Source organism: Phacochoerus africanus, chromosome 2 (genome assembly GCF_016906955.1).
Source record: "Phacochoerus africanus isolate WHEZ1 chromosome 2, ROS_Pafr_v1, whole genome shotgun sequence".
Taxonomy (NCBI): domain Eukaryota; kingdom Metazoa; phylum Chordata; class Mammalia; order Artiodactyla; family Suidae; genus Phacochoerus; species Phacochoerus africanus.
Genome location: NC_062545.1, coordinates 50,641,670 through 50,669,035, shown reverse-complemented (window position 1 = coordinate 50,669,035; position 27,366 = coordinate 50,641,670). Strand labels below are relative to the sequence as shown.

The window sequence follows — 27,366 nt, the reverse complement described above, 5'->3', positions numbered from 1 at the left end:
ACAACCAATCAACCAACTATGATCATAAAGCAATTTTCCCTTAAATACAATTATATGATTATGAGTAAGAATGAATACTCTGATAAACCTGGAGGATTACTGAGACTTAGAAGAAGCTGAGCTTTTTTTTTTTTTTAACTTAAAAAATATACAATAACTGTATTGGGCAATGTATTAACTTAAAAAAAAAAAGGAAAGAAAGAAGGAAAAGAAAAAAGATGGTATTTAAAATTCAGGACCAAGGCATGTGAGGATGAAAAATATGTATAGCAAAAATACTTGGTGAATAATGCATATATTTACATTTTCCAGTTACAATGCACTTGGTATATTATTGCTTAGTCAATTCATTAAATTTTCATGAACTTTTAAAAAAGTAAAGTATTATGGAACACAATAATGAGATCTCTTTTAACTACACTTAATATATGCAAATGATGTAAATTACAAAAATACTTTACAAAGGCTATAAGTTAGACAATCACGCTAGTCTATAAAGTTAATTAACAGAGTCTATTCAATTATAAATATATACCTCTAGTATTCTGAAAATAAGGAAGTGTTTTAGCTGTTCCTCCAGATAGTCATTTGCTCATTTATTAACAGCAGAAGCAATAACACAATGCTAAAAATAAACATGCATCAATTTTACAACACATACTTACAAAAACCTTCTGTCCGTTACAACTGGCAAATGGAAATAGACTTTCTATCTATCCTTAGTGCATTATTATATTCACAAGTAAAACAGGAAAGGAAAATAGTGAATTTAATGCTATTCAGCACCTTGAATAAAGTCAAAAGACTTAATAGCTACATATATCAAAACATTTGCATCTGTATCACGAAACATGTAAAGCTATTTTGTTCCATTTTAAACATGAACTATTTTATTTACATTACTCTTCAATTCAACAAATTTTAACCATATTTAAAAATTATCTGAATTCATAAAAGTATTTCATAAATTTCAACATTTAGTTATTATATATATATACAAGGAAGTCCATGAAAAAAGTTAATGTAGTCAGAAAGTTCAAGCAACATTACCAAATTTAGCAAAATTGCAACCAAATCAAGGCAGAGGGCATTCAAACATTCAAAAATCTCTAGATGCTGCTAACATGAACATAAAAAGTTCCAGTAATAAAAGTCAATATGAGAAATAATGTTGAAGTTACCAGTAGAAAATATATTTTAATAGGCATGACATATGTTTACTAGCAACAGTAATAATGATTTTTTAATAGAAAACTTTTATAACATTGTCATATATGAACCACCTCGTTTGAGAGGGCAAAAGAGTTGATTTCAAAAAATATATTTTAGCAGCCATAGTTTTATTTCCAGTTAAAACATAGTAAAATGTTAAAAGTAAAATTTATAATTAACTAAATAATACCCCAATACTAGAAAATTTAAAATCCCAAGCTACTCCAGCAATAATGGCCTCTAGTATGATGTGTCTGATATAAGGACTGTGGAAAGCCAATAATAAACAATCAGACATACATATGGGCTTAAGGTTTCACTGAAATACTTATGTAGCAAAATATATGAAAAAGTAATAGAAAAGTAAAAAGATAAAATTAAAAAAATATTGCACAGCCACATTACCTAGAAAGTAAAGTTGATGTTTTAAAAAGCTCTAAACATGGATGATATAAATGATCTTCCAATATAAAAAGGTATAAATATTTCTTAGAACTTATCAGCATCTACAGTTTAATATAATACATTATTTGAATCATTGTTGAATGAGGTAATTGTCAAGTCTCTAATAATGTTTTTATCCTACTGGAAATATTTGAGGGCGGCAACCAGAAAGAATTTCTCTAAAAATATTTCCGAATCAAGAACAGCTATATGTGCAGCTCTCCCAATGAGTGAATCGGCTGTATTGGGCAATGCATTGATGACATTGTATCGAACCAAATTACAGTCCTTGCTTTGCAGAACTGGGCGAAGCAAATTGTGAATCATTTCTGAATAAATCTGTCCTATGGAACAAACAGAAAATATGAAAATCAGTTCACATGAATGACTGGAAAAAAATTCTATGACAACTTTTATGTAATTTATAAAATTAGTTATATTATTTCCATTTAAAGCAGAAAAATGTCTTTTAAAAGGTTTTCGTCTGGAATATAATTTTTGAAACTGTTTTAGAGAAAATACAATCATATTATTGAGCCAAGTAAAATAACAAATTTATTATATATTATTGTCAACTTGATGTTTTTAAATTAAAAGAATGAATACAACAGAGCAAACAGTTTTCTTCAATATTAAGTCACTCATGACTCACAATGAAATAAAATACCCATGCGGAGAAATTCTGATTAGTCAAAATTTAAAACTCCAGTCTAGAGCAAGTACTTTAAAAAAGTTTCCATGGCAGTCAACATTATTTCATATATTTCCAAATTATTTTGAGAAAGAAGAGCAAGTTCCCATAATCGGAGGAACAATGTGAGTTTGGCTCAAAGATCAAAAATAATTTATTTTTTTCTTGGTCTGCATGTTTTGCATGTTTATTTAATGCTTGGTTCTGCCCCCTTTTTTTTTTTTTTTTTGCTTTTTAGGCCCGTACCCACAGCATATGGAGGTTCCCAGGCCAGGGGTCAAATCTGAGTTGTAGCTACAGGTCTATACCCCAGCCACAGCAACACAGGATTGGAGCCACGTCTGTGACCTACATACCACAGTTCATGGCAATACCGGATCTTTAACCCACTGAGTAAGATTCATTTCTGCTGCACCATGACAGGAACTCCCCTCCTTAGCTAAATTTAATCCTAGGTATTTTACTGTTTTTGATGTGATTTTATCTGAATTATCTTCTTTTCTTTTTTCTTTTTCTTTTTTGGCTGCCTCATGGCATATGGAGATACCGGGCCAGGGATGAGATCCAAGCTGGAGTTGCAACCTAAGCCGCAGCTGCGGCAACACTGGATCCTTAACCACTGTGCGCGGAAGGGGATTGAAACTGTGTCCTAGCACTCTCAAGACGCTGTCAATCCCGTTATGCCACAGCTGGAACTCCTTGCTTTTGCTTTCTCATACTATATTTTTTAGTGTATAAAAAAGCAACATTAATCTTCTATCTTGCAACTTTACTGAATTCATTTATTCTAATATTTTTTTTGTGGAGACTTTTAGATTTTTATATATACAGTATCATGTCATCTGCAATAGTGACAGTTTTACTTCTTCCCTTCCAATTTATATTTCTTTTTATTTCTGATTTCTTTCTTTTCTGTCTGATTGCTGTGGGTAGGACTTTCAATACTGTTTGAATAAAAGTGAGAGTGGACCTCCTTGGTTTATTCCTAGTCTTAGAGGAAATGCTCTCAGCTTTTTACCGTAAGTATGAAGTTAGCTGTGGGTTTTTCATAAATGACCTCTATTATATTTATATATGTTCCCTCTATACTCACTGTATTGACAGTTTTTATCATGAATGGGTGTTGAATTTTGTCAAATGCTTTTTATGCATCTATTGAGATGATTATGTGATTTTTATCCTTTGTTTTGTTAATGTGGTGTGTCATATCAATGGATTTGCAGATACTTAACCATCTTTTTTGCATCTCACTTTTGATGTATGATCCCTTTAATGTATTACTGAATTTGGTTAATATTTTGTTGAGGATTTTTGCTTTTATTTTCATTAGTGATAATGATTTATAGCTTTCTTTTTTTCATGGTGCCCTTGTATGCTTATGGTATCAAAGTGATGCTGGCATTGTAGAATGAGTTTGTAGGTCTTTCATCTTCAATTTTTTGGAATAGTTTGAGGATAGTTGTTAACACATCCTTAAATTTTTGGCAGAATTCACCAATGAAGCTGTGTGGTGCTGGGCTTTTGTTTGTCGGGAGATTTTTTATTTTACTGATTAAATTTCATTTTGTTAATCATATGTTCATATCTCCTATTCCTTTCTAATTTTTTGGGGGGTGGGGCCATATCTCCTGGCCAAGCACATGGAATCTCCTGGCCAAGGACTGAACCCGTGCCACAGCAGTGACCCAAGCCACTGAAGTGACAACACCAGATGCTTAACCCACTGTGCCACAGGAAAACTCCTTTCCTAATTTCTTTCTGCTTTGGTCTTTGGAGATTTTACATTTCTGGAAATGCATTAATTTCTTCTAGGTTGTCCATTTTATTGGTGTATAATTATTCACAGTGGTCTCTTACGATTCTTGTATTTTTGTGGTGTCAGGTATTACAACTATTCCTCTTCCATTTCTGATTTTATTTATTTGGGTCTGCTTGCTGCATCTTTGACTAAAAGTAAGGTACAGTGCAACATGCAGCATGACAATTACTGCAATCACCAACCCCAATAATCCAGAATAAATTAAAGTATGGATTATTTTGAGGCAGTAAAATGGAAAAGCATTTGTAATTAGATGAAAAAATGATTTTAAAAGAACTACTATTGTTTTGGCAGGAGAAAAAAAAAGGAAGAAAAATGGTGGAAAGATAGCTATTACTATCCTGTGGAAAACAAACCAAAAGGAAGGAGAAGGACAGGAGAAAGACAGAACATGACTTTGAGAAAAATCTGGGAGAAGAGTTCCCATTGTGGCTCAGCAGGTTAAGAACCTGAGTAAGTATCCATGAGGATGTGGGTTTGATTCCTGCTTCCACTCAGTGGGTTAAAGATCCGGCATTGTTGTAAGCTATGGTATAGGTCACAGATGTGGCTTGGATCTGGTGTTGCTGTGGCTGTGATATGGCGTTGGTAGCTGAAGCTCTGACTTGAGCCCAAGCCTTGAAAGTTCCATATGCCAGGGGAGTGGCCCTAAAAAGACCAAAAAAGAAAAAACTGGGAGAAACTCATGTGTAGATGAAGCTCTTGGAAACACTTCTAATTTATTTGTTACCTGACTGTTTGTCCTTTAAAGCCGTTTTGCACATTTCAATGCGGGCAGAATGATAAGGAACATAGCGATCTTGCAGAGACCCCACTAGTACAACATTTCTGAAATAATGAAGCCCTGTGAAGAAAAAATACTGAATTAGAATGCAATAATTAACCAGATTTAAAATAACTTATTAGTATTATATCAAGTCCATAAATTTGATATCCTCAGTAGCATTAAGTTTATGGCTTTTAAAATACCCGATGAATTTTTTCTCCAGATTTCTATATATGCTCCACAACCTCCCCAGTTTCATTGTATGCAGTTTACTTGCTGATAGAAGAAATGTGTGTTTGTACTGTGTGAAAGCAAGGATTGTGGTGTGGGGTTAAGAGAGAGACCGGACATGGTGGACAAAGTCTATAGGAGCTATTTCATGACGTTCTTACTCTTCAGAGGACATTGATTGAAATTTAGAATTATTTCCCAAAGTAACAAAAGTACACTCTTCCATAAAAACAAGCACTCTATATGAAATAATTTAAAACTGACTTTTTACTTTATGTTTTTATTTGACTCTTGCCTAATATAACATATATTTTCTCCTCATTTAAGCATAATGTCAAGGGGATAGATGCTTTGATTTTTCCAATAATAATAATGAATTTTGTGACCCATCTAACAGTTTCTGTCAGGTCTATTTAATTTTATTTCTCAGTAAATTAAGTGAATTTAGGGCTTGTGCCCCTGGGATACTTTGCTAAATAACTCATTTAAGCACTGAAACCATATTCTTGACCTTTTTAATAACAGTAATGTTCTAATTTTACTATTTGGCTCAGACTAGCAAATACAAAAATCAAAATTTTATGTATTTCAATAAGACACAGGAGTTTCTGTTGTGGCTCAGCAGAAAATGAATTTGACTAGTATCCATGAGGATGCAGTTCGATCCCTGACCTTGCTCAGTGACTTAAGGATTTGCCGTTGTGGTGAGCTGTGGTGTAGGTTGCAGACATGGCTCAGATCTGGTATTGCTGTGGCTATGGTGTAGGCCAGCGGCTACAGCTTTGATTAGATGCCTAGCCTGAGAACCTCCATGTGCCGTGGGTGGGGCCCTAAAAAAAAAAAAGGACAAAATAAATAAATGAGTAAATAAATAAATAAGATACCAATCAATAATTGCAACACATTAGAAATGAATGTGCAGTACACAGAATTTTGTTCTGGAATGTTCCAGAATAAAATTTTGATACTTTCTGTGCACTGAAATTCAGATTCTTAGAGACAGGCTAACTGTGGGGACTACAGTGGACCCAGAATATGGGAGGCCATCATAGGAGCTCCCTTTCTTCTTGGAACTTAAGGATCCTAATAATGAGTCATATTTAGAAGGACATACAATCAGGCCAAACTGGATATACCCTCAATGCCAAATATAACATCATTCCCTCCTTTTTCCAGTGAGAAAATAATACTTTCTGGCACCTGGATGTACACAATTCTGAAGATGTAAGTGAAACAATAGAATGTCTACAATAAGAATTAACTCAGTTGTACACACATGTTTAAAACTATATTCTAGAAAGATATTAAGAAAAACTGATTTCCCTCCCCCTTTATTCTCACATTTCATGAGACATATTCATTTTCCTTTTGGCATCATTTGATTCCAATGTCTTCATCGGTACTCTTGGGAAGTATCCATATGTTCTAGAGCAGAAGTCTTTCAACTGGTATACACTTACCCCCATGGGTAATTTAAGACTCTCCATGATGTAGATAGGCCTTTAAGAAAACTGATTTATGCCTTTAAGAAAACTGATTTCCAGATTCCAACTTCCATATGGGTGCTTTTCTAAAAATGACTTTTCATTCTCCTACTCTACAAGAGAAAGATTTCTCCAATTTGTTTCCAATCTTCTTAAGGTGTATGGCCCTGGGGTATACAAATCTCTGGGAGAACCAAGCAAAATATGAATGAAGTCTTACTTTCTCTCACAAAAAGTAACGTTGATATGACCAACTCAAAAAAATGCATGAAACCAGTCATGGAACAGCACAGTTGGCTTTTCCATCTATCTAAAAAGTATCTGTGTTCTTCTATAAGAACCACTGACCAATGATGGGAACTCCTAAAAATACATTTTAAATTCAGTAATTATTTTATTTTTTTATGTTTCTTTTTTCTTTCTTTTTTGTTTTGTTTTGTGCTTTTTAGGATCGCACATGTGACATACAGATGTTCCCAGGCTAGGGGTGGGATTGGCGCTGAAGCTGCCGGATTACACCACAACCATAGCAACGCCAGATCCAAGCCATGTCTGAGATCTACACCACATCTCTCAGCAACACCATATCCTTAACTCATTGAGCAAGGCCAGGGATTGAACCTGCATCCTCATGGATACTAGAGGATTCATTTCCACTGAACCACAACAGGAATTCCGGTAATTATTTTAATAATATTTTTCAACAACATATTACTGACATTCTGCTTCTGTATGGAAGGTTTGCTTTTTGTATTAGCCAAGAACAAAGTTAAATAGACTATGAATCTCTTGAATCTTCTGGTTTCAGTTCCTGCGCAGCAGTGTTGGCTAGAGGGTAGAAACTGAAAGAGAAACATGGCAGCTGCCCAGAGGCATGAAAAAGGGAATTATGGATACACTTCATCTAAGCTGGAATCCAGCTGATAGAGACACCTAAGGTCTGTACCTGGGAGCCTCATAGAGGAGGTTCATCCTCTCTGCACTTGCACTGACTGCACCTGCTTAAAGGTGGCCTGGTCCACTGGCCTCTCAGTTATCACCTCCCTCAGCCTGAGGTGACTAATTCGTGGTTGAAAAATTATCTCTAACTTGGGAGAGTAACAAGATTTCTCCATCTATAGAATGAGATAATTTAACTAGAAAGTTTCTAAATGTTGTAGTTATTTTTCAGGATTACCAAGAAAAAGATTCAAGTAAATGTTCATTACTTTTCTGGATGTATAATTACACGCTTTGTATATGAACAAACATACTAATGGTAACTTTCATCTTCATTATCTTAGTCTCCCTGATACTTCTGGCTGCTCATTTTTTTCTGAAAAATTTAGGAAGTTCTAAAGCAATTCATATTGACTTATTTCTGTTTACCTTTTGGAACAGGCCAAAATAACAGGCCACCATCAGTTCGGTGGTTCAGAACTGATGATTTTGCATCCCAAGGAACATTTAGCAGTGTCTGGAGACAATTCTGTCTCTCGAAAGCAGGGTAGGGCATAGGAAGTGCTTAGCAGCACAAGCACTACTGGCATATAGCAGGTGGAGGCTTACAATGCACAGGAAGGTCCCCCCATCAGCGACTCTGCAGCCCAGAATATCAACAGTGCTGTGCTTTCTAAAGGGACATGTTCTATGTAATATTCTTACTTTTACTCACTTATTTTAAATACATTTGAAAGAATTTGCTTCCTTAAATAATATTAGCTGATGCTGATTCTTTTCCACACTTTCAGAAACAAAAAACAAATGTTAATTACAAATCAAGTCATACCTATTATTAAACACCTCTGTAATCTGCTGCAAGAAAAGTGTATCTTGTACCATGGCAGCCCAGCAGGAGACTGCTTTAATTGTTATATTTTCCTTGTCAGAATTCAACAGCTGGGAAGAGATTCTAAGCAGACGTTTTTAGGAAGATCTTAAAATACAGATATTTTGGGGGTTCCCATCATGGCTTTAGAGTGAACACCTACTAGTGAGAACTATAGTAAATATAGCGAAGGCAGTGGGAAAGGGTTGTCATGACAGATTCTGCTTAAAGAAAAAAGGTTAAGATACATAAAAATGACTGACATGAGGATAGCTATAATGAGTGTGATAAAACAAGTTCATATATAATGTTATAGCAGGTCAGAGATAATCTCAACAATCTTGTGATGTGGTATGCAAAGAAGTGGGGTCAATCAAAGATGACAACGAGGTATTTCAAAGCAAGTAATTTAAAGAATAGAATACTATTTTAAAAGGCCAAAAGAAGAGGAAGCAAAAGAAGAAAATATTCAAGGAAAGCTTTGGATAGCAGGTGGTGCTGGAGTTTAATTTTAGAAGATGAAGAGATTAGTTCTGAAGAGTATTAGTTCTTTTTTTTGTTGTTGTTGTTGTTGTTGCTATTTCTTGGGCCGCTCCCGCGGCATATGGAGGTTCCCAGGCTAGGGGTCCATTCGGAGCTGTAGCCACCGGCCTACGCCAGAGCCACAGCAACGGGGGATCCGAGCCGCATCTGCAACCTACACCACAGCTCACGGCAACGCCGGATCGTTAACCCCACTGAGCAAGGGCAGGGACCGAACCCGCAACCTCATGGTTCCTAGTCGGATTCGTTAACCACTGCGCCACGATGGGAACTCCTGAAGAGTATTAGTTCTAAAAAGATGGGCATACCCAAGAGGAGGAGTGGTAGTGCAAAAGCACCATGAAGAGAAGAAGTGCAAACATGTGAGACAGGAGACTGTAGCACAGGGCATGTGTGTAAAGAGGCAGTGCAGAGCACATAAAAGAACCAGGAACCAGACTGTAAAGAGTTTGATACACCAAACCATGGAATCTGAACTTCACCCTGAAAACTACAGGGTACTCTGTAAGATTTATAAACGGGAGCAATATGGTCTGATTTAATTTTTTAAAAAGCTATTTCATCTATTAAGAAAGTGAGACTGGGGAGAAGAGGGCACTCAGGAGGCATGGTAACCAGTTTGGAGGCCACAGCAATACTCTACGTAAAAGTACTGAAGGCTGAACCAAGGTGGTGGTGAAGAAAGGAAAGAGAAGCCTCCACTAGCTACTAAGAAGGCGGGATGTTTCAGGGCTGGGTAACTCAGCAAATGTGGGGAAAGAGACAAAGAGGAGTCTAGAACAACTTCTAAGTTTCTGGCTGGGCAGATCCAAAGAAGTAAATCTGAAGGGAAAGAAAAGCTGTCTGAAAACACTGCATTTAAGGTGCCCAGGAAAGATTTAGGTAAATATATTCAGTAGGCAGGTGGGCATATAAGGCTAAGTATGCTAGCGTTTTTTTTTTTTTTTTAAAAAAAAAGGGGGAAGTAGAAAAGTCCTTGCTTGATGGCCTTGACTTTCACAGATAGAATAGGAAGCAGAGTCATTTTTGGTGAAGGCAGCAATGGTAGTTTAAAGTCTGAGGAAGAACTGGAAAAGCTTTAAAGGGAATGAATAGGAACCCATGGATCCTCAGTGGAACCGACATGCAGGTCTGTGTGTCCTGAGTGGTAGTGCTCAATAAGCCAGGTAAAGAAACAGGATTAAGAAGATGAAGAGATTAGTTCTGAAGAGTATTAGTTCTAAAAAGATGGCTATGATAGAAATTTGCTAGATGGCTATGATATAAAACAAGGGACAATAATGTACGAATAATGAAAGTGACAATTCCTAGAGCCTGAGATATTAGGAAGGGAATGAACACAGGAGGCATAGGGTAATCTTAAGAAGATGGAATAGTGATCTTAAATGAGTGTAAAAAGCAGATGAGATAAGGGAGTGAGAGAGAAAGGACAGGATATTTCAGTGATGGAATGGAATAATGATTGAATTTTCAGGGGTGGAGTATAGCTATGGGTCTGGGTTCAAAATCAAAGAGGAATGGAAGGCTACCAGAGTTGAGACAGGCTGTGTAATGCCTGATGGATCATCTGAAGGGTTAGCTCATCAAATTACCAAAAATAATGCCTGGATTGACTACTAAGATAAAAAAAAAATCTTTTCCTAATCATAACTATGTAATAAACATTTGTCAATGAACTCTTATCAAAGTTCTCACTGAATATGTAAGGAGGGACCAGGAGGCCTTTACATCAAAGGAGACTTGACCACAGAAGAGCTAGGACCCGTACAGGCCTCATAGGAAGCAGGTGCACATGACAGTGGAGGGTAAGGACTGTGGTTGGAATGGAAAGTAAGAGGACCATCTCCCTCGCTCATCCTCTGTGAGCAGGAAATCCGGCTGCTTCTGTATCGGGGGGTGCTAAGTATGGCCCGTGTGATCTGGACTGCTGCTTATTTTTGTTTTGATAAAGTTTTTTCAAAACACAGCCACACTCATTAGTTTATGTATTGTCTTTAGCTTTTTGTGTGTGTGTGTGCTAGGATATGTTGAGTACTTACAACTGAGATCATATGGCCCACAAAGCCAAAATGTTTACTATCTAGCCCTTTAAAGAAGTTTGCCACCTTCCATTCTGTAGCCAGGGGGAGTAGGGAGGTGGGGACAGGTTGGGGAATATCCAGGTTTCAGTTATGGCTCCCCTTTCAGCAAAAAGTGGAGATAACATTCTTCGGAGAAGATAAAAATGAGAGCCATCCATTCTCCTCAAATGGAGACTTCAAAGGACACAATGGAATGTGTGTCCTTTAGAATGTGCTGGGAAGACACAAGTGTAAGGATGACTCAGGGAGAGATGAGAAGGTCAGAGGTGAGGTCACTTAGGAGAATGAGAATGGCAAAGGACCAGATAGGGACTTCAGGGAGTAAAAGCTCAGAAAACACATGCAAGATGGGGAATACATTTAATAATTGGTTAATGAGAGATGAATTACAAGATTCATCTAGTCATGAGAACTTGTAGAAAGTAGAGCTATTAATAGTTTTGTTTCTGACATTTTCCAGAAATGCTTCTTAATAGCCTTGGAATAGGAAAAACAAACAAAAAAACCCCAAACACACACACACACACATGCATATCAATTTAAAACAGGGGCTAAGGATTGGGGTTGGGGGCAGGATGGAGACATTCCAAGGCATAGTTCAAAAACTATCTTATAACTAGTATGAATTATAAATGCTAAAATTTAAAGATAATTTCAAAGCAGCTGTGCAGCTCATAAAAAATAAATACAATCACGTAAAAAAATTAAACCATGCTATCAATTACTTAGTTGTAATACTGAATCTGCTAGTTCATTATTAAGAAATTACAATTGACTGATTTTTTTTTTGTCTTTTGTCTTTTTAGAGCCACACCGGCGGCCTATGGAGGCTCCCAGGTTGGGGGTAGAATCAGAGCTGTAGCAGAGGCTAGGGGTAGAATCAGAGCTGTAGCAGAGGCTGGGGGTAGAATCAGAGCTGTAGCGGCCGGCCTATGCCACAGCCATACAACTTGGGATCTAAGCCACATCTGCGACCTACACCACAGCTCAAGGCAACGCCAGATCCTTAACCCACTGAGCAAGGCCAGGGATCAAACCTGTGTCCTTATGGATACTAGGTGGGCTCCTTAACCACTGAGCCACGACGGGAACTCCTGACTGATAGTTTTTCAATCAGCAGAAAAAATGCTGATAATTTATTAGCTAAAGCCTTACTTTAAAAAAGGTTTTCAAGTGAATGTTTTAAAAACTGTTGCTATAAATGTATATATACTTACCTGCTTTATTACTAAGCTTGTATAAGAAAGTTTGGCGAGGGTCTGAATGGTCTCGACATGTCAACTGCAAAAGAGAACCTGATTTTTTCCATTTCTGCATAAACCACAGACCTAGAGAATTATAAAAGATATGATATGTGGGAGTTATAAACTAGACATATACAGAATCATACGCCAAGGTTATAACATTCCTCAAATTAGCATTTTGTTGGCAAATAAAAAATATATTGCAAAATATTTCCATTTTCTGATAACAAACATAAACATACAAAACACATAGGTTAATGATGGGTTAACAGTGGTTAATAGACGGCTTGCCTTTTCTTTTCTTTTTCCTTTTTACAGCCACACTTGTGGCATATGGAGGTTCCCAGGCTAGGGGTCAAATTGGAGCTACAGCCTATGCCACAGCAATACCAGATCCTTAACCTACTGAGCAAGGCCAGGGATGGAACCTGCATCCTCGTGGAGATAACATGGGGTCCTTAAACCAATGAGCCAAAATGGGAACTCCAGCCTTGCCTTTTCTATCTCATTCAGTAATGAAACAGATAATGGTCTAAGAAGAACAAATTTAGGAAAACTGTACCTTTAGACATACTTGTTCAAATTATAATGAAGCCGAGGAGGGTAAAACTTCAAACATTAGTAGATCACATGCCCAAGCACTGAGGCTTCATAAACAATAGCAGTTCAGTAACAGTAGAGCAACTGGATAAGGATCAACTCTTAGAATGAACTGGATAATACTGTATAGTAACAGCTGAATATAATTTAAGTTTCATTATTTAATTATATGTCTTTTTATTATCAGTTATCTACATTTAAACTCATCTTCCCCTTAAATGAAGGCTCAATCATTCTAGAGCAGGTTTTCAAGATTGTAGACTATTTTATTTCTACTTTTGTTGATTCTAATATTGCAGGGGAAGAAAAGAGAAAAAGCCCTTTATTTGGTTAAAGCTGCTAATTGTAAGCCTATCCGGGGAAAAGTTTAGTGAAGAAAGAAATTCAAAGTAGTGCATCTTATTTATATTGAGTTCTATTTTGTAGTAGCAATGGATTTCATTTTTCTCATGGCCTCTTTTAGAAACTAAAAATCTCCAACCAGCTAGATTTTGAATACCACCATTTGAAATGGGATACAGAGGAAAATAGTATGGTTTATTTGCCAATGCAAGAAGTGGAGGAGGAAATATAAATAAGAATTTCAAGGCTTTGGACTTGACTCATCTGTGGCTTCCTGGGGAAAATCTGGACCGACAAAGAAGAATCAGATGAAGATGATGTTTTAAAACATGAGGTGATTATTTTAAGTGATGGTCTTATTGAGCCCAAGACCTTTTTTTTTTTTTTTTCGCTTTTCAGGGCCTCACATGTGGCATATGCAAGTTCCCATGCTACTTGATTGGATTTTGAGGGTAAATCAGAGCTACTGCTACCAGCCTATGCCACAGATCCGAGCCGCATCTGTGACCTACACCACAGCTCATGGCAATGATGGATCCTTAACCCACCGAGCGAGGCCAGGGATCAAACCCACATCCTCATGGATACGAGTGGGCTTCATTACCACTGAGGCACAATGGGAACGCCCCAAAAAACTTCTTACCTGTATTAACAAGAGCACTGCTATTGTAGAGTGTACCAAGGTGAGGTCCAGAAAGTGACAGAAAGGTATGAAGTTTGTTGAGGTAATATCTAAACCGTGGCCTTGTAAGCACTGAACGGATTATTAAATTGCCCAATGAATGTCCAATAAAGCTATAAGAGAAAAAAATTACATTTCTTCCATAGTATTAAGTTTCAAAAACAAAAATTAAAGCTGCTATCATCTACATAGATGTGAAATACTAAGAATTAAAAATTTTCTAACATGTTTTAAAACTTTGGCTCAAAACTTTGAAATAATATATCTTATATTTTGATAGAAAAACTGTGAGAATGTAGCAAAAAAATTCTTTAAAAAGTATTGACTACGTTGACTAGATGATAAATTTGCCTCTTTAGATACACACACCAATTATTTACTGTCAAGTCATGATTTAAACCAAAATAATGAAACTACTATAAGGATGATTTAGGAGAACTTATATACCAATTTCTCTTATTCTCTGGTCTACATTCCAAAGTGAGAAAGTTCTTTGACTAAGTACTTTCAAGACACAGGAAAAATATGTGTATTTTCCTACTGTGTGTTTAAGATTATATCAAAAGCTGCTGTATAGCATAGGGAACGGTATCTAATCATTTGTAATGGAACATGATGGAGGATAATGTGAGAAAAAGAATGTATATATATGTATAACTGGGTCACAGCAGAAATTGACAGAACATTGTAAATCAACTATAATAAAAAATTCTTAAAAGATTATATCAAAAGAATAGCTAATATTTATAAAGCATTTCACTTTTTTTTTTTTGTCTTTTTGCTATTTCTTGGGCCGCTCCCGCGGCATATGGAGGTTCCCAGGCTAGGGGTTGAATCGGAGCTGTAGCTGCCAGCCTACACCAGAGCCACAGCAATGCCAGATCCGAGCCGAGTCTGCGACCTACACCACAACACAGCTCAAGGCAACGCCGGATCCTTAACCCACTGAACAAGGGCAGGGACCGAACCTGCATGGTTCCTAGTCGGATTTGTTAACCACTGAGCCATGACGGGAACTCCCATTTCACTTTTATTAAGTCAGTTTACATCAAATGAGCCTTTTTGCTTACCACTATTTTATTTTCATTTATTTATTTATTTAATTTTCTTGTCTTCTTAGGGCCGCACCCATGACATACGGAAGTTCCCAGGCTAGGATAAATCAGAGCTGCAGCTGCCGGCCCACACTACAGCCATAGTAACATGGGATCTGAGCCACGATTGAGACCTACACTGCAGCTCAGGCAATGCCGGATCCTCAACCCACTGAGCAGGGCCAGGGATTGAACCCACATCTGTATGGATACTAGTCAGGTTTATTACTGTTGAGCTACAATGGAAACCTCTGCCTACCTCTATAAATAACAGACAGTTTATGAATCTCTGAGGATAGTTAATAGTAAAAGAAATGATCTTGAAAGCTGTCTTAACACTGGTTTACAGATACAACCAGTGAGAAGCTGACAAACTTTCCTTCCGAGCTGAAGTTCCTGAAGCTGGGATGTAAGTTTTGATAAGAGTCTTCAGTGATGGAGTTCCCGTCGTCGTGGCTCAGTGGTTAACAAATCCGACTAGGAACCATGAGGTTGTGGGTTCGATCCCTGGCCTTGCTCAGTGGGTTAAGGATCTAGCACTGCCGTGAGATGTGGTGTAGGTTGTAGACGCAGCTTGGATCCCAAGTTGCTCTGGCTCTGGCGTAGCCTCCGATTCAACCCCTAGCCTGGGAACCTCCATATGCTTCAGAAGCGGCCCTAGAAAAGGCAAAAAGACCCCCCCCCCCCCAAAAAAAGGGTCCTCAATGAACCAGATCAAGCTTTAGGATAATCGTTGATTATACGTGACAATCTAACCTAAAAGAGGGCATATTTTGTGGATGAATGAAAAAACTGAAATAATACATTTTCTCATCATAAAATAATAAAATAATAAAAGGAATACAAGCTGCTTATAGAAAATTTAGTAAACAGATTAAAATCCTTAAATGAAGAGAATTATTAGAATAAGAAAAAGTCTTCCCTCACCCCCAACATATTCGGATCTCCACTGTATTTTAAGGAGAATTCGTTTTTAAAAAATGATTTCAAATAAAAAGGTCCCTCTTCTTCATCCTTGCTCTACCTCAAACTGGAAACAAAGTCTATAAAAGCCTATAGTATAAGGAGCCAGCTTCTTCCTCTAATCTAACTGGGATATGAAATAGTCTGTTTATTCTCTTTTTCTGCAGCAGGAAGACTAATTGTGTCTTTTTCTTTAATTCTTATTAGACCAGAAGAAACAAATCCTTTTCTCTCTCCAATCTCTGTTCATAACACCTGATTAAATAATGAGCCATATTGGCTTGATCAACATCTCCTGTTCCCGGAAAACTGACCTTCAAAGTACAGTCATGAAACTTTGAAAGTATTTTCACTTTGTCATTTGTTTATAATTATCCATTTCCCTATAACCTTTCTCTTTGGTAACAGCTTTATTGAGACACAATTCACTTACCATACAATTTACCCATTTAAAGTGTACAATTCAGAATTCTTTTGTGATACAGCAGGTTAAGGATCTGGCATTGCCACTGCAGAGGCTCAGGTTGCTGCTGTGGCGCAGGTTTGATCCCTGGCCCAGGAGCTTCCACATGCTGAGGGTGTGGCTGAAAAATAAAAACAAAACAAAAAGTGTATAATGAGCTGGTTTTTAGTATATTTACAGATCAGTGCAGTCATCGCTACAAGAAATTTTATTTTATTTTACCTACTATTATTTTGGGCCACACTGGTGGCATGCAGAAATTCCCAGACCAGAGACTGAACTTGAGCCACAGCAGTGACAATGCCAAATTCTTAATCACTAGGCCACTAGGGAACCCCCCCAAAAGACATTTGAGGGAACCCCCTCAAAAGACATTTTTGAACACTTCACCCCCTTAAAAAGAAACCTCACATTCTTTAGCTATCACCCTCCATCTCCCACTTCCTTCAGCCCTAAGCAATAACTGACCCACTTCTGTCTCAATAATTTTGCAATACTAGACAACTAGACAATTCATATAAATGGAGTCTTATAATGTGTGGCCTTTCCCTAAAATCTTTAAAATTTTTCTTTTCTCTTTAAATTGAGTTGTGGTCACCTATATTTCAAGACAGGACAACAAAATTACCAGAAATTCTGTATAATTTTCTATAATTCATAGAGATATAAAAATAAACTATGTAATAAGATAGAGGTTACCTTATTTTTGAGACTGTTAGACTATATATCTGAATATATTGTATTATCTCATCCAGAAGGCGATCAGTCATGCTATCAAAATCAGCAAAAGTATCATTCTAAACAAAAGCAAAATAGATACAATATATACTGAGTATGTATAATTACAAGAGAAACTAAATATAAACATATTTTTAATTTAGGTACTAGAAATACAGTTAAAGATCAGTGCTCTTCATCTCCTCAGAAAAGAAAATCATGGACTTGGAGAAAAGACTTGTGGCTGTCTGATGGGAGGGGGAAGGAGTGGGAGGGATCCGGAGCTTGGGCTTATCAGACAATTTAGAATAGATTTATAAGGAGATCCTGCTGAATAGCACTGAGAACTTTGTCTAGATACTCATATTGCAACAGAACAAAGGGTGGGGGAAAAAAATGTAATTGTAATGTATACATGTAAGGATAACTTGATCCCCTTGCTGTACAGTGGGGGGAAAAAAAAAAAAAAGATCAGCGTTCTTTAGAGAAGCTGGGAAATGTAACATTCATTATATTAAAATGAGCAGTGTGAATTTCTAAGAAAAAAAATGTCCAGTGTCCTTAATTACATTTCATTTAGTTAACTGTTTAGCCCACTATCAGCAATGAGGATAAAGTTATTTATTGTGGTGTAATTAATGAAATACTTGCATAGAAATGTGAAATTCTAGAAATTTTATACATGCGAAGAGCTCATAAATCCAACTGTGAATCATTTCCACTTCCTTAAGATATGTATTAATGTTAAAGTCCATAGAAATCAGAAAAATTATTTCTGCTACTACAGGTATTTTGTAGAAAACAAATATTTAGGTAGAAAATAATAGAAAAATGTGTGCTAACATTGGAAATACATTGCCATTCTGTATGTACCTGATTTCTCTCAGACATAAGAAAATCAATTCTTCCTCCAGGCAGTCCAAGTTCAATATAAGTTTTTACTAATCGGAGATCGGCACTGTTACCTAGAAAATAAAGAAAATGAAAATTACATCTAAAGGATGAGATAAAGTTAAAGGTATAATGTGCATCCTCATATCTTGTTGCAGTTCTTGAAGACAAGCATATAGCCTAAGACTTTAAAATAGAGTCTTTGGTTTTGTTTTTTTTGTCTTTTTGCCTTTTTTCTAGAGCCGCTCCTGCAGCATATGGAGGTTCCCAGGCTAGGGGTCTAATAGGAGCTGTAGCCACCGGCCTACGCCAGAGCCATAGCAACTCAGGATCCGAGCCGCATCTGTAACCTACACCACAGCTCAGGGCAATGCCAGATCCTTAACCCAGTAAGCAAGGCCAGGGATCAAATCCGCAACCTCATGGCTCCTAGTCAGATTCGTTAACCACTGTGCCACAACGGGAACTCCGGTCCTTGGTTTTTATTTCAAAGCTGATCTCCACTAGCCAAACAGTATCTTCCAAAAGTCTGTTTCTTCAGAGGTTTTGGTCACACTGATGCTCTTTCACTTTTCCACTTAATGGCATATTTATTTAACTGCCAGAACACACTCTGGGGAGTTCTCATTGTGGCTCAGGAGAAACGAATCTGACTAGTACACATGAGGACACAGGTTTGATGCCTGGCCTCACGAAGTGGGTTAAAGTATCTGGTGTTGCCTTCAGCTGTGGTGCAGGTCACAGACACAGCTTGGATATGGTGGGGCTGTGGCATAGGCCAGCAGTTGTAGCACTGATTTGACCCCTAGCACAGGAACTTCCATATGCAGCAGATGTGGTCCTAAAAAGCAACTCTGGTGACTGCTGGCCACAGTAGCTGTAAATGACTGAATTACTTTTTACCATCAGCACTCCAGATGATCATTTAACCAACCCTGAACACATTTTAGGTTTAGATTTAATCTGCTGACTATCCTTTGGTGGTACTAGGTCAAACGAACAGAAATAAAAATCCATTTAAATAATCTAAGGTATTTAATTACTAACCTAAAAGATATCTATAAATATAAAAAATTTATAGCAGACATATATTAAAATAATTATTACCTTTAAAAATTAGTTTAGTAGCTTTGCAGTTAATTCCTTTGGCTTATTTAGAAATACAAACATGTCATTACCAATTGCTGAATTTTTACTTTACCCTTCCAATATTTGTTGCTTTTAGCTATGTTATGCAGAGAGAATTAACTGTTTTACTCTTGATTTTGTAAGAAATACCTCTAGCATCTATTAGGTATATGCTTTCCATGGGCTGGAAATATATGTGCCTGATCACATTAATGAACTAGACTAGTGCTATTTAAGGCTTAAGTCTGATGCTTAGTTGTCATAATCGGGAATGGATATTGAATTTTATCAACACTTCCTACTTGATTTGCTGATGAAGTATATTTTATTAATATATTTATTTACATTTACCTCTCTTTGCATTCTCAGAATTAAATCCTATTTGTTGTAGTTATTTCAATGTATTGATTCTACTTGCTGGAGGATTTGGGGGGGCCATTTATTTACTCATTTATTTTCTATAATATTCCTGGAGTTCTATTACTTAATATTAATATTGGTCTGCTGTTTTGTTGGAGCATGAGTGTTATATCTTTTTCAGATTTAACAACAAAGAGCAAAAGAGACTACATCCTATCTTTTTCCCTCCATTATTCTGGACCAATTTATACAACATAGGGATAGTGTATTCCTTGAAAATTTCAAAGAGGAATCTCGCCAGAGATTCTACCGGGCCAAGAAGTTTTTCTTGGAGGATTTTTCTTTGAATTTCTTTTTCTTTTTGGCTACACCTATGGAATGTGGATGTTCCCAGGCCAGAGATGGAACTTGCACCACAGCAGTGACCCAAGCTGCTGCAGTGACGATGCTGGATCCTTAACTCTCTGTGCTACAAGAGAACTCCTGAAAACTTTATTAGCAGGGAAAAGAGGTTAGTATTAGATGTATTTTATTTCTTCAGAGTCAGGGTTTTCCTTTCTTTTTTTTTTTTTATAAGAAAATCTTCCGGAGTTCCCGTCGTGGCGCAGTGGTTAACGAATCCGACTAGGAACCATGAGGTTGCGGGTTCGGTCCCTGCCCTTGCTCAGTGGGTTAACGATCCGGCGTTGCCGTGAGCTGTGGTGTAGGTTGCAGACGCGGCTTGGATCCCCCGTTGCTGTGGCTCTGGTGTAGGCCGGTGGCTACAGCTCCGATTCAACCCCTAGCCTGGGAACCTCCATATGCCGCGGGAGCGGCCCACGAAATAGCAACAACAACAACAACAACTACAACAAAAAAGACAAAAGACAACAAAAAAGAAAATCTTCCAATTTCATGAGAATTTACTAGTTTAAACCTACGTGTTTAGCACTTTCATAATCCATAAAATCTTTTGTCAATTTGTTATTATAGAATCACATTATAATACAGTAATACTCTGCTAGTCTAGAGATACTTGGCATCTTTTAACACAATTCCTAAGAAAAAGAGTCCACTGAGTAAGCAAAACAGCTGTCATAAAGGCATAGCCAGGTATTAATAATTTAAATTATAGCCTAATTAATAGGTGAATCTTTAATTGATAGGTATTGATTTTTCTTGTCCACAAAGTTTAAAATATCAAACTAACAGAGACAGACAAAATGACTGCCATTAGGTGACAGTTGACAAAAATAACATTGAGAAGACAGAAAAATCTGAAGTTAAAATGAATAAAATGTTGGCACATGCATGTCAATTCCATGGAAATTTACTTAAAAAAGAAATCTAACATTATACTCAGCAAAATCAAATATATCTCTGTTTTAGGATATATTTAAATTTAAGTAATTTTAGCAATTTAGAAATCTTTTTTCAGCTCAAAGATTAAATAAAACTCAATGAGATCTACTAGGAAAAGAGAACACTGAGCTGCCGCGGATTACACGATTTGACATGACATACCATCTAGGCCATGCACACACACAATGAGATGCACTCCATCTTCGGAACTGTCCTCCTCCTCCACACTGAAATAAGGGACTGAGGATGCCAGCAGAGGAACCTCACTGTACATGAATCCAGGGAGTTTAAGGTGCTTCAGTTCTTCTTTTGCCTGAAGGAAGCTGAAGCAAAATATTATGGAAGATACTCTTTACTAAGGATTATATTTGGTTTTTAAAACAAGATAATCTGCTGAATTTAGAAAATTGAAGAAGAGGAAACCCAGAAATATTTGGTTTTAAAATAATGAAAATGTGGGATCATCTAAATGATTTAGAAAACTGATTTTATTTACTATTTTTAGTACATATTCTGACCAAATGCAACGAATATTTAAAACATGACATCACTTTAAAATATTTTCTTAAACTTGAAATCCACTAAGAAAATATTAAGAATGAAGTTATGCCCTCCATAGAATTGTGTATCATGAGCACAGCAAAGCTGTGCACAGGATCAGCATCAGACTGAACAGAGGACAGTCTGATGCTGATCCTGTGATTGAATCTCACCTTCTTTGCTCCTTTTGATCCAACATAGAAGAAGGAGCTATTCTACAAAGTGTACCAGTGAGAATGGCAGGTATATCACTGAGTAGATTTGGTTATTGCTGTTTTTCCAAAAATACCACTAAGAAGGAACAGAACTAAGAGGGGGATGTGAATGAACAAAATTGGTGGCATACACATTTAAAGATGAGCAAGAAATCTAATCAAGTTGAGGACTGAGAACATCAGCAACTGTTAACTATTTTAACATTATATCATTTGGACTGGTAAAAGTAAAACCCAAAGAAACTGATGAACACTAAACTTAGTGAGATACTGGGGTGGGTGAAGACTACATACAGACCACTGCTTTTATTAATAACACAGAGAGTCTGAGGTGCCAGGAGGAGGTATAACCTTCAGCTTTCTAGAATATTAGAAATTCTTCAATAACGCAGTTTTACCGTGCTGGGGTCACTAGCTGTAGGCACCATGGATTTTACGTGTATACATAATCTGGAAACTTAAAAAATCTACAGTAGATATGACATTTCACTCCAGGGATTATAATTCCATCTGAAGAAAGGTAGTAGAGTATTTTGAAAACCAGTGCCATGCTGGTAAACCTATGTCATCCTCAAATTTTTATGTGATTTCTTTCACTGGCCCATGAAATTTCAATTCTGGACCCACTGACTTAGCTGAGGCAATCTGGGTCTGGAGCTTCTAGCAATTACCTAGTATTGTCTTTATTTGCTAGATGTACTTAAAAAACCTAACTTTTGTCTGGGAGTTGATGGGGTAAAATAGAGGTGTTGATAGGGAAAAAAAAAGGTTTTAAACTCAACCATTTCATACTTCTAACATAAAACTACCAGTAGAAAATTTTAGTCAGCAATGTAGAGCCGAGAGAATGGAAAATCACACAGGGAACTACAGGTCTGTCTGTCAAATAGCATACTGAGTTCATGTCCCATTTCAGATAGCTAATCAAAGAAGCACTTTCTATACTATAGAAACCAGAGAACATGAAATATGTATGTTACCAGAGAAATACACACACACACACACACACACACACACATACATATATGTTCTCTTTATGTATTTAGTAGCACATGCTATTGTGCTCCATTACTTACGCTTGTATTTGAGGTTTTGGTGAATTTTCATACCAGGAAACTGATGACGTGAAGCTGTAAGAAGTGCTGCTTGGCTGCTTTGTAATGGCATCACATTTACTCTTAGAAGAATACTTAACACTACAAGGAGACTCTCGGGGTGCAGATGGGAAGGACAGACAACCAGAAGTACAGACAGTAGGCATAGTTATACCATCCCTCAGATAGTCACTGTTAATTTTTTCGGATTTGATAAGTCTTTCCTCTTCTAGGGCATCTCTGTCTATACAGTGAGCATTTCCTGTCCCATCCAGAGCTGAATAATCTGTCTCTTCATAATACCCATTTTGAATCATTTGTTGATCCTGCTCTTCCTCCTCCTCATCTTTACCCTGTTCCTGCTGAAGATTACTAATTTCTTTTTCAGAAATTTCTTTCTGAGGGCTAACTGAATTGCTGTAGCTAATAGCATATGTGTCAGAAATATCCGTACTGCTTTGGCAGCCAAAATAATCTTCCACAAGCCCTTGCTTTACCATATCAGGACTGGCTGAAAAAGGCTCACTTGTACCCAGGTGAGTTTCATTTTTAACTGTAAGGGCTTCTGAATATATTTGTTTGAGACTTAATGCATCACTATTTCTTCTTTCCACAGTTCTGTCTTCACTAACTTCTGTACTGGTAGAAACGGAACCTGAAACAACACAAGGGGAGCCTAAAGAAACCAGTTTTGAATTTAATATAATTTCAGTCCCTGCAGAGTTACTAGATTTATTAGGACTCTGGGAGTCTTTACACATAGTGTCCAAGTTAGGTTTGGAGTTGAAACTACTTTTCACATCACTGGAAGTATCTTCATCTGAAAAAACAAATTGTAAAGGGTCTTTAGTGCTTGAATTTAAGGAATGAACTGTTATAGTTTCATTGTCCAACTGCTGTGAAAATACAACACTCTGCTGTTGCAAAATAATACTTGACTTTTTCCTATCGTCACCTTTGGGCACATCAATTGTTCCTACATTTAATACAGTTTTGCTGTCACTTAGGTGGCATTCGGGTACAACAGATTTCTTAGGGTTTTCATCAGGTGACAGCTCATCGTCAGAAGGAAGAGAGTTTATGGATGTTAAAGATGACTGGATCTCACTGAAAGCACTTGTACTCTCAGTACAATGACTGCCTAATGAAAACTTTACATTATAGTCAGGTTTCATCAAAAGCTGAGGAAATAACCTTTCATTATTGTAAAGACCTTGCCCTTGCACAGTTTCAAAGACTGCTTCAGGGTTTGGATGTGTTGCAACAGAGCTTGGTTCACTTTCCACACCTGAATCTGAGAACCGAGATGAGGTACACGTGGCATTACCATCCGGTAACCTAATTGTGTCTCCACTCACTGCAACATGATAATCTCTTGTAGAAGAAGCAGGCTGATTACTTCTTAACTTAGCTAAAGATTCTCCAATTGCACGACACTTTGCTTCCTGAAAAGCTTCCTTTTCAAGTGTTATTTCTATAGATTTAGATTTACCGTTAGATTCTAAGGACTCAAAGTTGGGTAGCTGTAAATTATCCACAAAAATTTCATCTTGTTGAAGCTCTGTCCAAGGTCCTACTTTAACAGTGATCTTCTCCCCACTGAGAGGATCTTTATTACAGGATTTGACTTGAATTGTTTTAGCTCCTGAAGTGGGGGCTGTTTGATGATCATGGCAGTCGTCTGATGAACTTCTGGGTACCACATTGTATTCCACTTGTGCAATTTCACTATCGTCCTGGGACATATCAAGTTTACCTGAAATGGACAAATTTGCACAAAGATTTAGGCTGCCCGAGTTCAAAGGGTCAAACAGGTCTGGTTGCATATTTTCAATATCTGGAGACTTTTGTTCAGTTCTCTCTGTATTAGCTGGCAAATAGCTAGCTTCCTTTTGACTTGTCTGTCTGATGTGGGTCTTTAGGTCAAAATTATATCCACATATTGTGGCATCCAGACCTTCCTTCTGACTATGTGAAGGATTGCCTTCAAAGCACTTAGAAAGATCATTTGATGCTGTACTTTTCAAACATTTGTAGCCTACCAAAACCACAGAATCCTTAGAGTTTTGTTTTATTAATTTTTTTGTATTTTCAGGTTTCATTGTTTTCATGAGTTTAGTAACCTTAACTTTGGATTTAATTGATTCTTCATTCTTTCCTTTTAGAGACTTTGTTAGCTGCTTTTCACCTTCTGTATACCAAACACTGGAGGCCCCAGCAGGTCTGACTTTCAACTCTGGGCTGGAAAGTCCAGCTATAGAGCTTTCTTCAGTGTCATATTTATCCATTCTACTGGACTCTGATCTCTGAAGATTCTGAATTCCCATCCAGGGTGCATCTAAGTCTTTTATCCAAAGAAAAAGAAATTCAGGTTTAAAACAAGATGTGAGAACTCATATAATTAAGACCACTTTTTCTGACTATAACTTTCTAATATCCTCAAAAATTAAAAAAAACCGGAGTGGGGAAAACAGCCCCACATTAAGGAATGGCTTTTATGTATACTAGGTAGAATATACTGAAAATGACACACACACTACACATTTTAGTTAGATTACACTTACCTTCAGTAACTGAATCTAAATACCTATCTTCAAAGATTATAGGTAATGAATTGAGATCTCCATCTAATTCACTACATTCAATGGGCAGGGGTGGAAGAGAGCTGCAGAAGGAAGTGTTTTTGATAGCGGTGCACATCTGGAGATGACTCTGAGCACTGAAAAATATTTCTTAAGTCAGACTGCAATTTGAGAACCACACCTAGTTCCACTTTATAGACTCCTTATGGCCCATCCCTTCATCAACTTTGTGTGCCCCCTCAAGACACCACCTCCTTATCAAAGAGCTCCTTGGTCAGAGATAAAAACTGGTAAAATCAAAATCATGGTTTCTTGACAAAAATTATTGACTTATAAAATTGTGATTTATTAATAAATTATTTAAGTTCCATTATATTCTTCTATACTTTTAAATGTTATTTCAAAGTGAGTTATCTGTGCTTAATGTCTGAACTTCCTTCCTTAATTAGCTGAGAAAGAGAAGAAAGACGAAAAGCTCAAATGCCTGCTACCAATCTGATGATAATGTTGAGGAAAAAATGTTCTATTGCTACGGCTGTACTTATCACATATTGATGAACACAATTAACAACTACTTAAAGCAAGGTGTATAATTTTCTAATACAAAACAGCTTTTTAAAAAAAGCTCTTTCTTATGGAAAATTTCAACAAATCAAAGTACACAGGATAGCAAAATAAGCATCATCACTCAGCTTGGACAATGAACATTTTCCCCTTCTTTTTTCGTCTGCATTTCTAGTCACTACCTACCCCACACTCTGTTATCATTTACAGTTTGAGGTATAGTTTACATGCACTGAAATATACAAGTCTTAGCTGTATGAGTTTGACAAATGGACACATGATACAGGATATTTCCATCTGTTCAGAGAGTACTCTTGTGTCTCTCCAGTCAAATTCCAGCCCAAGTCAACACCAAAACAACCAATGCTCTGTTTACTTGAGTTTTACCTGTTCTAGAACTTCATATAAACAGAATCATATATTATTTACTCTTTCATGCTTGGCTTCTTTCACTCAGCATTAAGTCCTTAAACCATTCTTTAAAGCCAAAGAAAACCAGATGTAAATATACTCAGTAAGAAAATGGAAGACATCTATTCTGGATGTTTTAACTGTAAATCTTTCACATAACAGAAGGGAGTGCCAGTCAGACCAGACTGAAAATCTGGAATGCACAATGATAAATATATGAGATTCTGGCCTGTGGAAATAAAGATACAATGAGATGGCCAAACGGAAGGCTGGAGCCAGGGCCCTATAGGACCCTCCAAGGGTATCAGATCTGCTGTGGGGAAGGGCAATATGTGCAATACACTTCTCTATGCAAGGCAGGGGTTTTTCATGAAGTAATTCATGAGATTAAACCCAATTTGATCAAACAGACAGATTTCTGAAGTTCAAGTTCTCCTAATTTTATTCATTGTAAATATTGTATATCTTGTCACTGATAAATTCTGAGATGGTATCGTATGTAAAAGGAAATAAAATCATTTAAATTTTGGATTTATGCTACTCACTGAAGTTCCTGGTATGCAATGGCAGCCTCTCTTGGATGTTCAAAACAAAAAAATGCCTCAGAAAATCTGCGCACCTGCAAAATTCCAAAAGGGAGTATGAATAACGTGGTACATTTAAAAAGTCAATTAGGAATGGACTGGGAGTTTGGAATTGCCATATGCACACTATTGTACATGGAATGGGTGGTCAACAGGGGCTGCTGTAGAGCACAGGGAACTTTACCCAATATTCTGTGATAACCTACATCAGAAAGAAAATCTGAAAAAGAATGGTTATGTGTATATGTATAATTGAATTATTTTGTTGTACAGCAGAAATTATCACAACATTGTAAATCAACTATACTCCAGTAAAACTTTACAAAATGGAAAAAAAAAATGAAGTCAATCAGGAATTGGATGGAAAAGGAAGAAATCCCCTCCATAGCCACCCTGTGAGCATGAATCTCCCTTTTCGGTATTGCTAAAGCACTGTATTTTGGTACTGCATGAGGTAAAAGAAAGAATAGAAA

General features: G+C 36.9%; 1 protein-coding gene across 8 annotated transcripts in view; it reads right to left on the bottom strand.

Annotated features, from left to right (window-relative positions):
* Positions 1–562: 562 nt before the first annotated feature.
* FAM135A (family with sequence similarity 135 member A) overlaps positions 563–27,366 on the bottom strand; it is a 138,221-nt gene continuing 111,417 nt past the window's right edge. For 3 of the 8 annotated variants that reach the window (XM_047760152.1, XM_047760160.1, XM_047760196.1), the window contains 10 exons: positions 26,855–26,928; positions 25,317–25,471; positions 22,735–25,096; positions 21,066–21,226; positions 18,057–18,148; positions 17,166–17,263; positions 13,908–14,059; positions 12,296–12,406; positions 4,897–5,010; positions 563–2,000 (listed from right to left, as the gene is read on the bottom strand). In XM_047760152.1, the coding sequence (XP_047616108.1) occupies positions 1,795–2,000; positions 4,897–5,010; positions 12,296–12,406; positions 13,908–14,059; positions 17,166–17,263; positions 18,057–18,148; positions 21,066–21,226; positions 22,735–25,096; positions 25,317–25,471; positions 26,855–26,928 (3,525 nt within the window). In that variant the 3' untranslated portion in view covers positions 563–1,794. The remainder of the gene's footprint in view (positions 2,001–4,896; positions 5,011–12,295; positions 12,407–13,907; positions 14,060–17,165; positions 17,264–18,056; positions 18,149–21,065; positions 21,227–22,734; positions 25,097–25,316; positions 25,472–26,854; positions 26,929–27,366) is intronic. The other 5 variants (XM_047760204.1, XM_047760214.1, XM_047760169.1 and 2 more) reach the window with 3 other exon arrangements.